The 15,831-nt window shown below is 40.7% G+C and overlaps 1 protein-coding gene across 6 annotated transcripts in view; it reads left to right on the top strand.

Annotated features, from left to right (window-relative positions):
- Positions 1-15,831, top strand: part of Naa35 (N-alpha-acetyltransferase 35, NatC auxiliary subunit) — a 53,175-nt gene that overhangs the window by 27,962 nt on the left and 9,382 nt on the right. For all 6 annotated transcript variants that reach the window (XM_055629135.1, XM_055629133.1, XM_055629132.1 and 3 more), the window contains 6 exons: positions 977-1,155; positions 4,043-4,102; positions 7,073-7,179; positions 12,933-12,999; positions 14,611-14,709; positions 15,489-15,667. In XM_055629135.1, the coding sequence (XP_055485110.1) occupies positions 977-1,155; positions 4,043-4,102; positions 7,073-7,179; positions 12,933-12,999; positions 14,611-14,709; positions 15,489-15,667 (691 nt within the window). The remainder of the gene's footprint in view (positions 1-976; positions 1,156-4,042; positions 4,103-7,072; positions 7,180-12,932; positions 13,000-14,610; positions 14,710-15,488; positions 15,668-15,831) is intronic.

Genomic DNA, 15,831 nt, shown 5'->3' on the forward strand with positions numbered 1-15,831 from the left:
ACTAGAAATGTCCACCAAACAGGAAAGAGGTAAGAAGAAATCAGTGGGCTAAGGGTTTTCATCCAAGAACCTGCAGTTGTATTGGACTCATCAGAATAATTCATAGAAGTAACTGCTGGGAGAAAAGACAGCCCGGGCCTGGGGAGTGGCTGTGTGGATGGAGGTTACCCAGATTGTGTAATTGCTTCTCCAAGGCTGTGCATGTCTCATATTCAAGGTTGGGAAAGAGCTGGAGTGTGCACTAGTGCACTAGTGTAAGCAGTGGTAATGGCAGTAAGGCTCTATTCTGGAATCTTCTAGTCTCCCCTTGTGATCGTCTGCATTAAAAGAATTCAGATGAGTCACATGGTATAGTGTAAAGAATAGGGGGTCCTATTGCAAAGCAGAGCAGATTATATACACTGTGAAGGTGTGAGATTGGACAATCACCCAAGAGGTGATTGCTCCTGTCTGTGTCCTCAGGCTTTTAACTTTGCGATGACCTTTGCAGCAGGCAGCTTTTGCTTATGCTCTTTGTTCGGTGCAGGGGTTCACTGCGGTGTTTGTCCTGACTCTTGAAGGAGGGCTCAGTGAAGCCGCTCATATGCATTGTACCCTGGAAAGTCTCCCACTGTATTGGGAGGGTCACTGTCCTCCAGATAGCTATGTAAGTTGGGTTTCCTCTCAAGGCAGAGCTCTGGCTCAGCTGGTATCCCTATCCTCTGTTGAAGTCCTGCTGCTGCAGTCTTTGGCTCTTAACCTCAGCCACCACCATGTAGCTAGGAAGTACACTTTGAAGTTACTAAATCTCATTAGAATTATGTAGGGATACATAAATTAGTTCTAAGTTATAAAACTTACTAGATTTTTGTGATTAGAATTTGCTAATGCCTTTGAAGTTTGGGTTTTTCTTTTTATATTTAATAATTTTCATTTTAAAATCCAAAAAAATAAAAAAAGGAACTGGAAATGTTACTTTCCTTTTTCTGTTCTTTAGACCATCCAATTATGATGGGTTTTGAGCCCCTTGTTAACCAGAGGCTACTTCCACCCACCTTCCCTCGCTATGCAAAAATAATTAAAAGAGAAGAAATGGTCAACTATTTCTCCAGATTAATAGAAAGAATTAAGACTGTCTGTGAAGTTGTGAACTTACCAAACTTACATTGTATCCTGGTGAGTATAAAATGATGTTCTGGAGCTTTGATGTATGAAAGGATAGCTTGTCACTCTAGATACTGACTGTCAGAACAAAATAGCACTAGGGTGGTTTGAGTTTGCACACACACATAACACAGTTAACTTTCCTATAGATTTGGTACATTTTTAGAAGTTAAGTTGCTAGTAATTACTCTAAGTTTAGGAATAGGGTTTGATAACTGGATGCTACCTTCAAAATATTTTCTATGAGAGTGAGAGAGAGTGTGTGTATACATATAGAAAAGAGTCTTTTTAAACATGATACTGGGTGTTGACATGTTAGGCTAGTCCTGTACCCCTGAACTATGTCCCCAGCACTTTAAAAGTTTTGTATTTTGAGGCAGGCTCTCACTAAGTTGATGAGGCTGCCATTGCCTGACTCTGAAGCTCACTCAGGCCTTGAACGTGTGACTTTGTGCCCCAGCTTCCCAAATAGTTGAGATTTCAGGCTTGTGCTGCCGAGCCTGGCCATCTTTAGTGTTCTTACATATGAATATGTGATCATGGTACTTGGTAACCTGTTTGTTGTTTTGCTCTATTGAAAATTTCTCTGTTACACATGCTTTCTTTTCATACCAGTAAATATATATATTTCTATATGATTTTGAAGACATCCCAACTGTAAACTTATATAACATAAATTTTTTAGTTCATTGTTGGCAAATTACGTTTAGATCATTTTCAGTGTTTTGCCTTTATAACAGACAGATAGTGCAAAGATGAAACTTTTATATGTGAATCTACAGAACATGTACTTTCTTTGCTGAGTGAAACATCTGTATAATTGGAAGACCTCATACTTTGTGACATGTAGGAAGATGAACAAAGCCAAAACTCAGTGCTGAGCAGCTGTAATCCCAGCACCAGGGAGACCAAGCAGAAGAAGCTTGGGTTGTTGAGCTAGCCTGGGCTGTATAATGAGACCTTATCTCAAGGCAAAGCATAGCAAACGGTATTAATCAAATGAAAGATTTGTTTTGAGAATATTATTATATAGTGGATGGCTCCCATACATTTCTGCAATACTCTTGTATACATAAGTCAGATTTTTTTCCCCCTAATATTTAGGCCTAATATCCATAGAATTCCTAGGGGTTTTTTTTTGGGGGGGGGGTCATATAGTTATTTATTGTTCTTTTTCATAACATTAACATAGTGATTATTAATTTAACTTTCATCCACCATTACACTCTCTGTTCTTATATCCTGTGTGACCCTCATCCCTAGAGACATGCTGGTGACTGATGGGGGACGGCCCAGACTATCTATTGTGTAGTGGTGCCATCCCTGGGCTGCTGCTCCTGGTTTCTGTAAGAAAGCAGGCTGAACAAGCCATATGGAACAAGTCAATGAGCAGCACGCCTCCATGGCCTCTGCATCAGCTGCTGCCACCAGGTTCCTGCCCTGTTTTAGTTTCTGTCCTGACTTCCTTCAGTGATGAGTTATGATCTGGAAGCATAAGCTAAACTCCTTCTCACATTGCTTTTGGTCCTGGTGTTTCAGCACAGCAGTAATAGCCTAAGGAATATGGAATATAAGTAGCTGAAGGAAAGCAAAGGGCATTCATTCTTAAAATTTAGGATGAAGAAGAGAAGTCAGCCAGGGTGCTAGGATGATTGTTTGTAAAGACAGTGTAAGTGAAGAGGTTTGTTTGTTTCCTCTAAGAGGAGTTAATTCTGCATGAATGTTACAGTGAGGGGTCATAGTGAGAGGGAATGGTAGTTACTGGAGAAAAAGAAAGCCTTCCTTAAGTAGGCAGGAATAAGGTGGCTACCCCCCCCCCCGCCACCCTCCTTCTCTCCTTTTTGACCCCCCTCCCTGTCTTCTTTCCTCTTTCCTAATTCCTCCCCCCTTCCCCTCAGAATTTTTAGGTTCATTTCATAACCTAATTCAGAGTGTCCAAGTCCCACCAAAGTCCCACAGTGGTACAGCTTTGCTCTTATGGTTTGTGATATGACAGGCTTCTCTAATGCCTATCATGTCTCTGTTATTGTTGAGTGCTGTACTCAGGATTCATACTGTGCTTTGAGAGTTGAGTGGGACAGTAGGTTGCTTGTGGATACAAGCTTTCAATGGTGATGGCACCTGGGGACACACATCTTGTATCTTTTGTTCCAGCACCAGCCTGTAACAATATTGTAGGCATTCCAAAGCTCACATAGCTATCTTTAACAATTTCAAATACTAAAATTTATACTTTCAAAATTGGAAGGTTTAGAGAAATAAGGTAATAAATTAGCCACTATTTATTTACCCTCTTCTTATATAAACCCATATTTCTTGGTCCTCATTTCATACAACTCTGGTTACCTGGTTACTGATAGTTTTTCTTTCAATATTTTTTAAGGTGTTTTTTCATGGCTTTAAATTATGTACTTGTGTTTGTGTGGGTATGTGCACATGGATGCATGTGTCCTGGGAGGCTAAAGGTGTCAGATCCCCTTGGAACTGCAGTTACAAGCAGCTGAGGTTCTGAGCTGCCTACTCTGGGTTCTTGGAACCACACTTGGTCCTCAGCAAGAGCAGTCCACTCTCCTAACCTGAACTCTATCCAGCCTTGTTTCTACTCCTAAATAACAACTAAAAAGTTCTGTCATCGCTTTCTTACTCTTGGTACTATTTTCTTGGTGGACATATTTAATGTGAGTGCACACACTGTTCTGTTTTGGTCAGTTCTTGAAGTTTTGTAGACTGTGAAGTTAACCCTTTGGTATAATGAGACATTTTCTATAAAACTTACCATTTGTTCATCTTATTCTAACAATAGCAGAATATTATTTCCAAAATTATGTATTTTATATGCAAACATCTCTAGCTTTTGTCTAATCTACTGTTAATGATGCTGCTTTTTTCTCTATGTTAGGATTTCTTCTGTGAATTTAGTGAACAGTCACCATGTGTTCTTTCAAGATCTCTGTTGCAAGTAAGTTCCATTCTATTGATTGAACGGAAAGTAGATGCTGTTAAGGCTGTTGCACAGATGATAGCTGTACTGGATTTCATGTTGTCTTCACCTACACAGGATGTGTGAATGCTGGGCTGCCGAGCTGTGTCCCTCCGTTCACTGAAATACTGACTTATGGTGTTCTGCTGGGTTACAAAACAAACCTCAGAAGTTCTGTAATAGCTGAGATCATGCAAGATAACTTTTTGACCATGTTTATAATCAAAGTATTTCAGAAGGGAAGTATAGGTGGGAGGGAAAAGACTCAATATTGGGAAATTAAATAACACATTTAAGTAACTTTTAGGTGACAGGTTTTTTTTTAGGGAAATTGGAAACATTTTGAATTAAATGTGGCTGGAGACATGGCTCTGTTAAAGCAGTTGCTGCACAGAGCCTGTATTCCTTGAGTCCAGGGATTTCTGGGTGTGTGGGGTCCTGCCTGTAATTCCAGTCTTGGCAGGTAGAGACAAAATCCCCAGAGCAAAGTGTCAAGTAAGACTAGCCATATCCATGAGCTCTGGGCTTGATTGAAAGATCCTGTCTTGGTGAGTAAGGTGGAAGAGCCAGTGATCCAGAATAATTCCTGGTATCCACTTAGGCCTCCATTTGTATGTGCTCACCTGTGCGCATATATATGTGCACAAATGAAATAAGAAATAAAAATACACAAAAATCTGTGTCATGTAGCTAAAGACCTTGGCTGGTAGCATTTAGCACTGTTTAAATGTAAAAGCGATGCTGGGCCTGAGAGTGTGGGATGGTCAGTAAAAAGTGCATGCTGTGCATAATGAGTACTCGAGGTTAATCCTCGCAGCCATGTGAGTGCTGCGGCTAGCTGGCCAGCTGGCAGCCCTTGAGGTTGACCTGTGACCTCTACCTGAATGTGCATATTCCCACATGCATATACACAATCAAAAAACAGAAAAATATTTAGTCATTTACGCTTCCAACGTAAGAAAATACAAGAACAAAGAGGGCAAATTGAACAAGAAGAAAAAAGGAAATAACAAAGTTCAGAGCAGAAATCAGTAAAATATGACCCAAACCAATAGAAAAAAAACCAGTGTATCTGAAAGCTGGTTAGAAATACTAGGAAAATTGATGAACATCTAGCTAGATAGAAGGAAGCAAGGGACCATACAAATAATTAAAAGAAAAAAGGGGGTTATTGTGTGCATAACTCTACATATAAAGTGAAAGGTTATATACTTTACTGTCCGATTGGAAATCTCACTAAATTAAGAAAAATGTTGACAGGATTCAACATTAATTTATGATTTAAATAGAACTGGGCCTAGAGGGGTGGCTCAGAGATTAAGAGCACTGGCTGCTCTTCCAGAGGTCCTGAGTTCAATTCCCAGCAACCACATGGTGGCTTTCAACCATCTATAATGAGATCTGGTGCCTTCTTCTGGTATACAGGTGTACATGCAGAACACAGTATACATAATAAATAGATAAATCTTAAAAATAAACCAACAGAACCAGGAATAGAAGAAAAATTCTTAATAAAGGTCTATAAAAAAAAATCGGCAGCTTCCAGCACATTTTACATGAAGAAATATAATAAGTTCTTTCTCTTGAGACTGGAAAGACGTATGGCTGTCTCGTCACTACTCCCTGTCATTCCTTCACCCCCCTTGTTATTGGAATATCAACCAGTGTACTGAGGCACATGGATGAAAACTATCTACATAAAGAGAGAATGCCAAAGAATCTACAAAGAGCCTGTCAGAAGGGGTGGATGAATTAGTAAGAACTGTGTAAAACTATATATCTGCAGTAAACAGTAGTGCTGTTGGGCCTGTGATATGGCTCAGTGAATGAAGGCATTTGTCATGTATACCTGGCCACCTGATCCCCATGCCCATAGCCACACAGCTGTCTTCCTACTTCCATACTTGGGTCACAGCTAATGTGTGTTTTCTCTTCTGCCCACAACTAAGGATTTTTTCTTAAATAAATTAAAAGTGTTACTTGTAATAGCATAAAATTGAAAAACTTAGCATATGCATAAGAACCCTTATTTAGGATCTGTCTACTAAAAATGCAAAATAGTGGTGGACAACATCAGAAAAAGACCTTTTTATATAAACTGAAAGAATTAATTGATGTTTCAAAAATGTTGCTTGTCCCCAAATTGATCTGTAAATTGATAGTGATTTCATTCAGAATGATAGTGTGAGTTGGTGTAACTGTCAAGAATCTAAAATGTATGCAGAAAGATAAGGAGCTAAAGGAACAAAACCAGTCCTGCAGGAAGGAAAGAAGGAGGTGAGAGATCACACACTGGCCAGCACTGTGGTGTTGGCAAAATGATTGATAAATGAATTAGTGCAACCAGTGGAACTTTTCTTTTAAATTGGTCCTTTACTGTTTAGGCTTCCAATATATATAAACTTTTATTGAGTGGCAAATATCACCAAATAATTGATTAATATAATGGGCAGTTTTTAGCAAAGGTCTGTTGTGATTCAGTCTGTTGACTACTTTAGCTCAACATTATTGTTCTTGACTTGGGGCATTTATACTTTTATGTGTTATTTAATCTGTATCAAACTGCACCTTGAATAAGGACTAATAGGCAGCTGGAGAGATGGCTCAGGCTAGCTAAGAGCCCTGGCAGCTCTTCCAGAGGACCTGAGTTGGACTTTGAGCACTCACATGGCAGCTTTCAACCATCTGAAATTCCTATCCCAGAAGATCTGACACCTTCTGACCTCCGTAGACATGAATGCATGCATGTGGTGCACAGACAGACATTCAGACACATAAAATAAACATTAAAAAATGCGGATTTACAAACAGATTTATAAAGTATCTACCTGTTTTTGCATTTTAATTCCTTTGGATTCTGTAGTATTTAGAGGTAATATGTGTGTGTGTGGTGACAGCTACATATGGCAGTAGCAGTAACGCACTAATATGTCTTACACTTGTTTTAAGACTACTTTCCTCGTGGATAACAAAAAGGTCTTTGGAACTCATCTCATGCAAGACATGGTAAAAGATGCCCTTCGGTCCTTTGTCAGTCCTCCGGTGCTCTCCCCCAAGTAAGTGCTGCCAGATGTGTTAGAATGTGGGCCTGGCAAACGCCCAGCTTCTCTGCACTCCTTATGGATAAAGACTCTTAAGGCCAGCCTCCATGTAGATGTCAGTTTTATTCAGATTACTCTCATTGTCACAGAGGCTGGGGTGAGTGCATGCAGCAGTCTTTGAGCTGGTCTTTTGAGAAAATACTAGGCCTTTTTTTTTTTTTTTCAACAGAGAAGGAAGAACTGAGCATTATTTCTTACCGAGAACCCAGCATTTGTAAAAGCATGAGACTATAAAATGCTTTTTTACATTAGTAATTAGTACTTAGTACATTAATTAGTACATTACTTAGTACATTAGTAATTAGTACATTAATAATTAGTACTTCAACACTCTCACCATGGTTTGTTGAATAAATCAAACCATGTGTAAAGGTGTGGTAGGTTTCTGTGTCTGGGTTTCCTTTGAATAGACCTTGAGATCAGTATTCATGTAAATGTATTTAGAGGTGTTACCAGGAAAAGCCAGTGGTGTGGTGTAGGCAGCAGGACACAGAGAGGAAGAAACTCATGTAGTATGCTCCACTGGATGTTTGTTCGGTCCTGTAGGAAGCTCTGCAGACAGTGTGGGTTACAACCTCAGTGTTTCCTTCTTGGGGATAAAGGAACCTGAGGTTTCAGCCCCTGTGCCTCTCAGGTCATGTTTGTCCTGGGCGACTGTAAATAACAGCCACCGTTCCTCCCTATGTTTGTCGTTTAGCAAACATAGTCTTTGTGACTCAGCCTAGAAGGTCTTGTGTGTCTGGTCATATCCCTGTCCTGTCCCCTGCATCTGCCGACTCATCTTACTGCTCTTGCTCTAACCTCTGCCTCAGTCATTCTGGTCTTTTCTCTGATTTGGAAGTGTGCAGGCTCTCTCACTTTTTCTTTACACGGGTTGAGGGATGGGGGACACAGTGCAGTGTCTCCTCAGGGGGTGTGCCAGGGGCACCATGCTGCAGTTAAAGCCTGCGTTCACTCCATTTCTTTCATACAGTTCCCTGCTTTGTTGTTAATGCTGCTTCCTCTCTCCCTCCGTTGCCCCAATTCAAACATAAGCTCCACAAACACCGGCAAGTGCTTTTGGCTCTTGGATTGCAACAGACAGATATTTTGACAACATTAGCTGCTACCACTGAGGCTGGCATGTAGTCAGCACCCAGGAATATTGAATGAATGAATGAATGAATGGATGGATGGATGGATGGATGGATGGATGGATGGATGGATGGGAGGGTAGGAGGGGTTAGGATGACACTCAGGCATCTTGAATGGTTTGGTAAGGTTTGGGTTAAGTGGAGAGCTACTTGGGTTTTTGGGAAGAAAATAGAATGATTGTCTTGTTTAAAAGGAAGAAAACTGGTGAGAAAGACAAGGTGATTCGTGTATACAGAGGGGTGAACACAGGTCATGAAGGACAGAACAACTCAGAAAGTTGGTAATGCAGTGATTGAATAGAGGTACAAAAGAAGAGGGTTGTGTGTGTGTGCGCGCATGTGTGTATATGTTGGGCACATGTGTCTTGGCATGTGAATGAAGGTCAGGAACAACTTTGTGAAGTCAGTTCTCTCCAGTCTGTTAAAAAAGGTGGTTGGTTTATTACTTTTAAGTATGTTTATGTGTGTGTGGCTTGTAGCTTCCTGAGTTTCTGTGGACCACATGCATGCAGTTATCCTCAGAGACCAGAGGAACTGGAAACTGGACTTAGGCAGTTTTGTGAGCTGTGTGATGTGGGTACTAGGAACCAAAACCCAGATCCTGTGCAAAAGTAGCCCAGCATTTAACCACTGATGCGTCACTCAGACTTTCTTTAGTGTTCTAATGTATGGTATGGCACTTGAATTCAAGCTTCCCAGGCTCTCACAAAACCATCTTCACGCAGGAGCACTTTCAGTCCTAATTTGCCTTTTTTTTTATGCATTTAAGTAAGAGCAATACAGAAAAATGTAAAAGATATCGGGAAAATACCTGTCCTCGTGTGTAGCTGTATTTTGATGACAGTGTGTAAAGGTGGGCATGCGCAACTGTACATGCATTCATCGTGCTGGCTATCAGGAACTTTTGAAGGGTTCTGTCGGCTGCTTTGTAGACTCTTTAAATTAAAAGACAAATAAGGACCTCATTTTAAGTCCTTGCCAAGTGTGGCACATGCCCTTGATCCCAACATGGGGAAGGCTGAGGCAGGAGGATAGTAACTTTAAAGCCAGCCTGTGACATTTATCAAGTCTGAGGTGAACCTCAGCTACCATACCAAGTCTATCTCAAAAGATCAAAGAAACAAAACAATTTTGTTTTGTTTTTTTTGTGACTGTTTGTACCAAATTACTTGATCTATCAGTTTTTTTTAATGGTTGTCACATATTTCATAGTAGGAGTGTGTTCTAGGAATAGAGCTAGAGCTACTAAAGGAAAAGTCTTGTGGGGTGTGTGTCAGAGAGAGAAAAAGAGAAAGTTGAGACAGAGAAAAGTAAGGGGCAAATAAAATCCTAGGATTTCGTTTTTGAGACAGGGTCTCACTGTGTGGCTCTGGCTGGCCTGGGGCTCACAGAGATCTGCCTGCCTCTGCCTCGAAAGTGCTAGGACCAGAGATGTGGACTGCCTTGCTAGTTCTTAATTGTACTTGTACCCTGTCCCACCTGTGTGGGTGAAGGCCACCCCCACATAGCAGAAAGTTGGGGCTGTGCTCTGAGAACACCTGCTGGTGTTTCTCCTCATCCTGCTCCTCGTCTGTCCTCATTCTGCTGTGAGAGGATGCTGGTGCAGCTCGGCGCACACTCGCCACGTGTCTGCAGCAGGGCTGGTGTTATGTGTTGTTTTAAATATGTACATGTTGCCTCTTTCCTTTATTTTCCTTATTTGAGTTTTAATATTTATTCACAGATAGCCTATGTAAACATTTCTTCTCCGTCCTTTGTATTTTTGAGACAGAGTTTTATGTAGCCTTGGCTATGCTTGAATTCTTGATCCTTCTGTCTCCGACTCCCCTGTGCTGGCATTACAGGCTTGTACAGACAAGCCTAGCAGGTGCAAAACTTACATTTTTTGAAAATTCACTCTTTGAACATTCTTCAGTTATTTTGCTATTCTTTTACAGTCGGATATCTGTCTTTAATTTCTCACTATTAAAATTGGTACTGTGTGGAAATCTTTCAGTAGATCTCTGTGCATGTGAACTAAATACTCATAATGATAATCCTGGGTCATAAAGCTGCATGCATCTTCAACTGGATTTTGCCAAATTGCTTTTCAAAGTGATTGACATGATTTGATGCTGTTTAACACTTTAATCCCAGCACTCAGAGGCAGAGCCAGGTGGATCTCTTGAGTTTGAGGCCAGCTTACTCTATAGAGCGAGTTCCAGGATAGCCAAAGCTACACAGAGAAACCCTTTCTGAAAAGACTAAATAAACAAATAAACAAACAAATAAATAAATGATAAACATAAGCTGTGCCAGTTTCTGCATTGTCTAGCCTTTGACATAGAGACTTTCTGATAGTCTGGTGCAGGTGACAGAGCTTGCAGGGGATATTGATGAGTGACATGTCTAGGATGTGCAGAGTCCTCCTTTCAGTGCTAGCATGTCTTTTCCAAAGTGCTTAAATCCTTTCATTTGGATGTTGCCTTTCCTTTCTGACAAGCTTCTCTTAGCACCTAAATCGCACATTGCTGCACTTACTGTTTGCCAGTTAGTTTAGTGTTTTATAATTTTACATTTGCAAATTTGCCTGTTTATTCATATTTATTCGCAACCTTCAAATCAGTATTTGTACTACTTTTGCCATCTCTTCAGATAAATGCAGAATAGGGATGCACAGAGCAATGAATGCTACTTTAGATCCCATAGTACAACCCCAGCTACTCAGACTGGGGGCTGTGACTCCCTGTCAGTGCTGTAAGGGATTGTGGCTCTCACAAAAACTGGATAGCAGAGAAAGCTTAAGCTAATAGACACCAAATCCTGTAGCCAGAGACCTGCAGGAAGCTGACCCTTTGTCCTCTGGGAAAAATGCTTTTCATTCATTGTCCATGGTCTTAAAAAGTTTATGGGGTACAGATGGGTGGATCCTGTGCCACAGTGTGAAAACGGAGGTCCAAGAACAACTTGCAGGACCCCTTCCGCTCTGTGGGTTCTGCAGGTCAAACTCAGGCTGACCCTCTGAGCGAATGGGCTAGTCCTGTAGAATACAGTCGCTCTGCATGAGAATCAACTGTGGGTAGGGCAAAGTTTGTAGTGTGGCAACCTACAGCTGTCGTTCTACTGCTGTGAACTATCACATTGTCCTGAGTAAGAATTGATGCCAGGCTGGAGGAGGAACTTAATTAGTAATATTTTTAGTTTGTGGTGTGTGTTTGTGAAGGGGTTTCCATATGTAGACCAGGCTGACCTTGAACTCACAGAGCTCTGCCTCCCTTTGTCTCTTAAAGTCCAGGATTACAGGTGTCTATCACCATACCTAGTCATGGTAGTCTTGGTGGTCTCTCTTATATACAGGGCCCTGGGTTCTGTCCTACCTAGGGCAGTTCTAATTTTCTTTCTTTCTTTCTTTCTTTCTTTCTTTCTTTCTTTCTTTCTTTCCTTTCTTTCTCTCTCTTTCTTCTTTCTTAGTAAGTGATTTGTAAATTTCCTCCTGCTCACTGGTAGTTCTTTTTAAGATGGCAGGACTTCTACCAAAATAGTCACATGTGGTTTTTAGGCAGTCTTATCTAGAATTCAACATTAAGTCTACAAATCGGCTCATTTTCCGTATTATTGCTTGTTCAGAGATTGTTTCCCTTTCTTCTTTTTTCCTCCTTTATATTGTCTTCAGTAGAGTTTCTATTATGTGATTAAGCACTATGACCAGAGTAACTTGGGGAGTAAAGAGTTTATTTCAGTTTGCAACTCTCCTGTCACACTCCATTATTTAAGGGAAATCAGTGCAGGAAATAATGCCAAGGACGTGAGAACACTGTTTACTGACCTGCTCCTCCTGGCTTGCCGAGCCTGCTTTTTTATATAGCACCCAGAACCCCCAGCCCAGGGTGGCGATACCCACAATTTTATTATTTAGCAATTAAAGACACAAAGAGTCTTTTTTTTTTTTTTTTTTTTTTTAATGACTCCGTTGCCTTGCTCCTAGTGTTCTGCTTTGTTCCCTCCTGGCTACCTGTCATCCTCTGTGGTGTGGTCAGGGTTCTACTTGGCAATCTCACAGGCCACCAGGAGAAAGTCTCTTACTTTTTCTTCTTTGCCTTAGATCCCACACCACTGGTCCCTGTGTGCTTTGTCTTTAAATTCTGTTATCTTTCAGCCTTTGTAGCTCCTCCAGGACTAGGTGGTGGGTCCTTAAAGACTGCTGAGGGAAGGACAGTTAGGTAATGAGAAAGGATAGCACTTCACAAAGAGAGTAGACCAGGGGCCAAGGACATTTGCAATCCCTGGTTGCAAATAGACTGCATCTTGAAGATGAGAACTCTCTCTAGTGTCTAAGATGATACTGTAGAAGAAGAATAAGTGATAGAATGTAAGTGAGGGAAGTTTAAGGCTTTGGCTTCCTATCTCACTAGTTGATCACATACACAAATGTGAAAAACACAGTAAGATGAAATACTTAACATAATGCTACTGTCCCTCAAGTTAGTCATGTATTTGGCTGCTTTTTTTTTTTCTGTCAGTTACATCTATAGTAATCACTCCTCTTCTGTCTAAGCCACATAGTTTGATGTTAGTGACGTGAGTATTATCTTGCAGGTGCTGCCTATATAATAATCACCAGGCTAAGGACTGTATCGACTCCTTTGTTACTCACTGTGTTCGGGTAAGAACTACAACTTGAGTTGTTGTGATGTGTACTTTGACAGTTATGGTGCGTAGTTCTTTCATATGCATTCATTGCTTCCCTATTTCTTACTCATGACTACTGAATACATTAATATTTCTATCTACTCTCACTGCTTGTGGGAGTGGCTTTATAGCCTGTACTTTTTGCAGGTTCAGATAGCCTACTACCGCCTGTAGAAACCAGAAATGGGATATTATAACTTCTGCCCAGGAAATTCCTTGTTCCCTAATGTTTTGTAAATGGACAGACAAGCTTCACTTTTTTTACCTTAAAAAAAAAAATGTTTGGGGAAGGGGCATAAGAGAAGAAGAGGGTGGGATTGGGAGGAGGTGGGGGAGGGGCTTCAGTGAGGATACAAAGTGAATAACAAGAAAAAAGATGTAATGTTTCTGTATGTCTTCCTTAGTACTGCCTTACTGAAAAGGGTCCTATGTAAATTAAAAGTATTAAATAAGGTTACAAACTTTTTTCTGGTTAGGGAAAATATGAAGATTAAATATGTAGATTAAATTACCAATCATTCTCACTTAATTATATAAACATTTCTTAGTTAGGCAGTTCTTTAGGGGCTAATTCTATTGCATGCATATGTACATATGTGCATGCAGGGGTAAATGTGGAGGCAATTCTGTGTGGTGGAAGACTTCGGATGATTTCATTTCTATAACATTTTATTATCATAAGATGTATTGCTTTATTTTCTGAAAATGGGCTCTTTCAAAGAGTGAAAAGCTAATACAGCTGAGCCTCCCTTACCTGAAATATGAAATACCCGAGACCAAAACTGTTTCAGGTTTTGGAATATTTGTGTAGAATTAGTGGGTTGAGCATCCCTAGTTAAAACCTGAAATCCAGCATGCTCCCAAGTCTAGGAGTTGTGCTGTTAGCTTCACATTTGGACTTTTTGAAACTGGACTTGATGATCTGTACTTTAAGCCCTAATACTCTGGAAATGGGGCAGCAAGATCATATCTTCAATGTTAGTCTTGGCACGTTCAAGCAAGGCTCCCATGGGTACATCAGTCTCTGCCTCTGCCTGTTTGAGTTTTCAGATGAGAGATGTGTATCCTGTGCCTCCTAACTCTTTTGAACAGTTGCTGATCAAAGACTGTCTGTTAGCTCATTGGTGCAGGCTATGTTAACTCAGAGTCAGTCAGTGTTCTAAATGCAGGTTGCTCACCTATATGTCCGTTGTCTGATTAGTACATTGTTCCGGATTTTGTAGGAAGCTGTGTTTCAGATCCAAGACAATAGGAGAGCCGTAGGTAGGAGCCATCACTCAAGTACCACAGAAATGTCAACATTTCAGTCTTGGCTTTTAGTTTAAAATAAGCAGAAAAGAAATTGTAGGAAGATGTCCAGATATTAAAGAAGTATATTTTTTTTGCAATAGGAAGTCATATTTCATAAAAGTTACCTCTTTCCACCTATTTATAAATTCTGATATTGAATTCCTTAAAAATGGGCGCCTGTGTAAGAAGTGTAAACTGTGATTGCGCATGTGCACGGGCATTTAAGCAAGATTGAAGAATTTGACATCATGTTTTCTTTCACATTGACAGTTAACAAGTTGTCTGTGTGTTACAGCCATTTTGTAGTCTTGTTCAGATCCATGGCCATAACAGGGCTCGGCAGAGAGACAAACTTGGTCACATTCTTGAAGAGTTTGCTACCTTGCAAGATGAGGTAAGAGCCAGATGTCTTCGTAAAATTCAGCAAGTCACAGATTACAGGAGCCGAATGCACCTCTGAGAGTCCACACCCTGAGTCACGGAATGTGTAGACAGAAGTATCATGAGGTGGTGGCCATCCTGGGTCACCAGGGCCTGTTTTTATTTTCTCAGACTTTAACATTTGAAAAGCAAATCTTTAAAATGATTAGAGAGTTAATTTTTTACTATGCTATGCCTATTTTTCACTTAAAATTTAACAGTTCTATACTTCAGAGGAAGTGTGTTCATAAAAAAATGGAAGAATACAGTTTATAGACATCTTAAATCGTGGTTTGATAGAGAATTATGACTTCATGGCAAGTTTGCCTGGCAGTGAAACGGTTTAAAGGTGACTCTTGGGCAGCAGCAGTTCCCGCTCCTGTTACCACACGCCTGGAGTCACAAGTTGAGGCTTGTTTGTTTTGAGCCAGGCATGTTTCCTCAGGCTTATTTTAAGCCACTGGGTTCACATGATCCTCCTGCCACGATCTCAGGAATACACTGATAGTCCTATACGTTTACAAGCATGTATCACCACCTGGTCCACAGAGAATAACTTATTAAAATGGATGTTTATTTTAAGGAATAATTTGGGTAAATGCTAATTATTACAGAATAAGAACTTTGCAGATCTCACCAGAAGTGCATTTAAAAGTAGGGGTCTTTTATGTTGTGAGATTTACATTTTCTGCTCATATTTTCAAGTTCTCTCACTAAATAATTGACCATAATGTAACCAATTACTCTTGACAGGCAGAGAAGGTTGATGCGGCACTTCACACTATGTTGCTAAAACAGGAGCCCCAGAGACAGCACCTGGCCTGTTTAGGAACCTGGGTCCTTTACCATAACCTTCGGATTATGATTCAGTATCTGCTCAGTGGCTTTGAGCTGGAGCTCTACAGCATGCATGAGTACTACTACATCTACTGGTGAGGCAGCCGCTGCGAGGGATGGGGGAGCAGGGGTCTTGCGGGACTCTGCACCACGTGTGCCGCCACAAGTGATGGGAGAGCAGAGGTCTTGCATGACTGCGTTGTGTGGTCTGGGGTGCTTGGCATGTGCATGCAGTCTCTGACTACAGCCAAGACTTCCA

The sequence above is a fragment of the Psammomys obesus genome, unplaced genomic scaffold, assembly GCF_907164565.1.
Source record: "Psammomys obesus unplaced genomic scaffold, mPsaObe1.curated_primary_1811, whole genome shotgun sequence".
Lineage (NCBI taxonomy): Eukaryota > Metazoa > Chordata > Mammalia > Rodentia > Muridae > Psammomys > Psammomys obesus.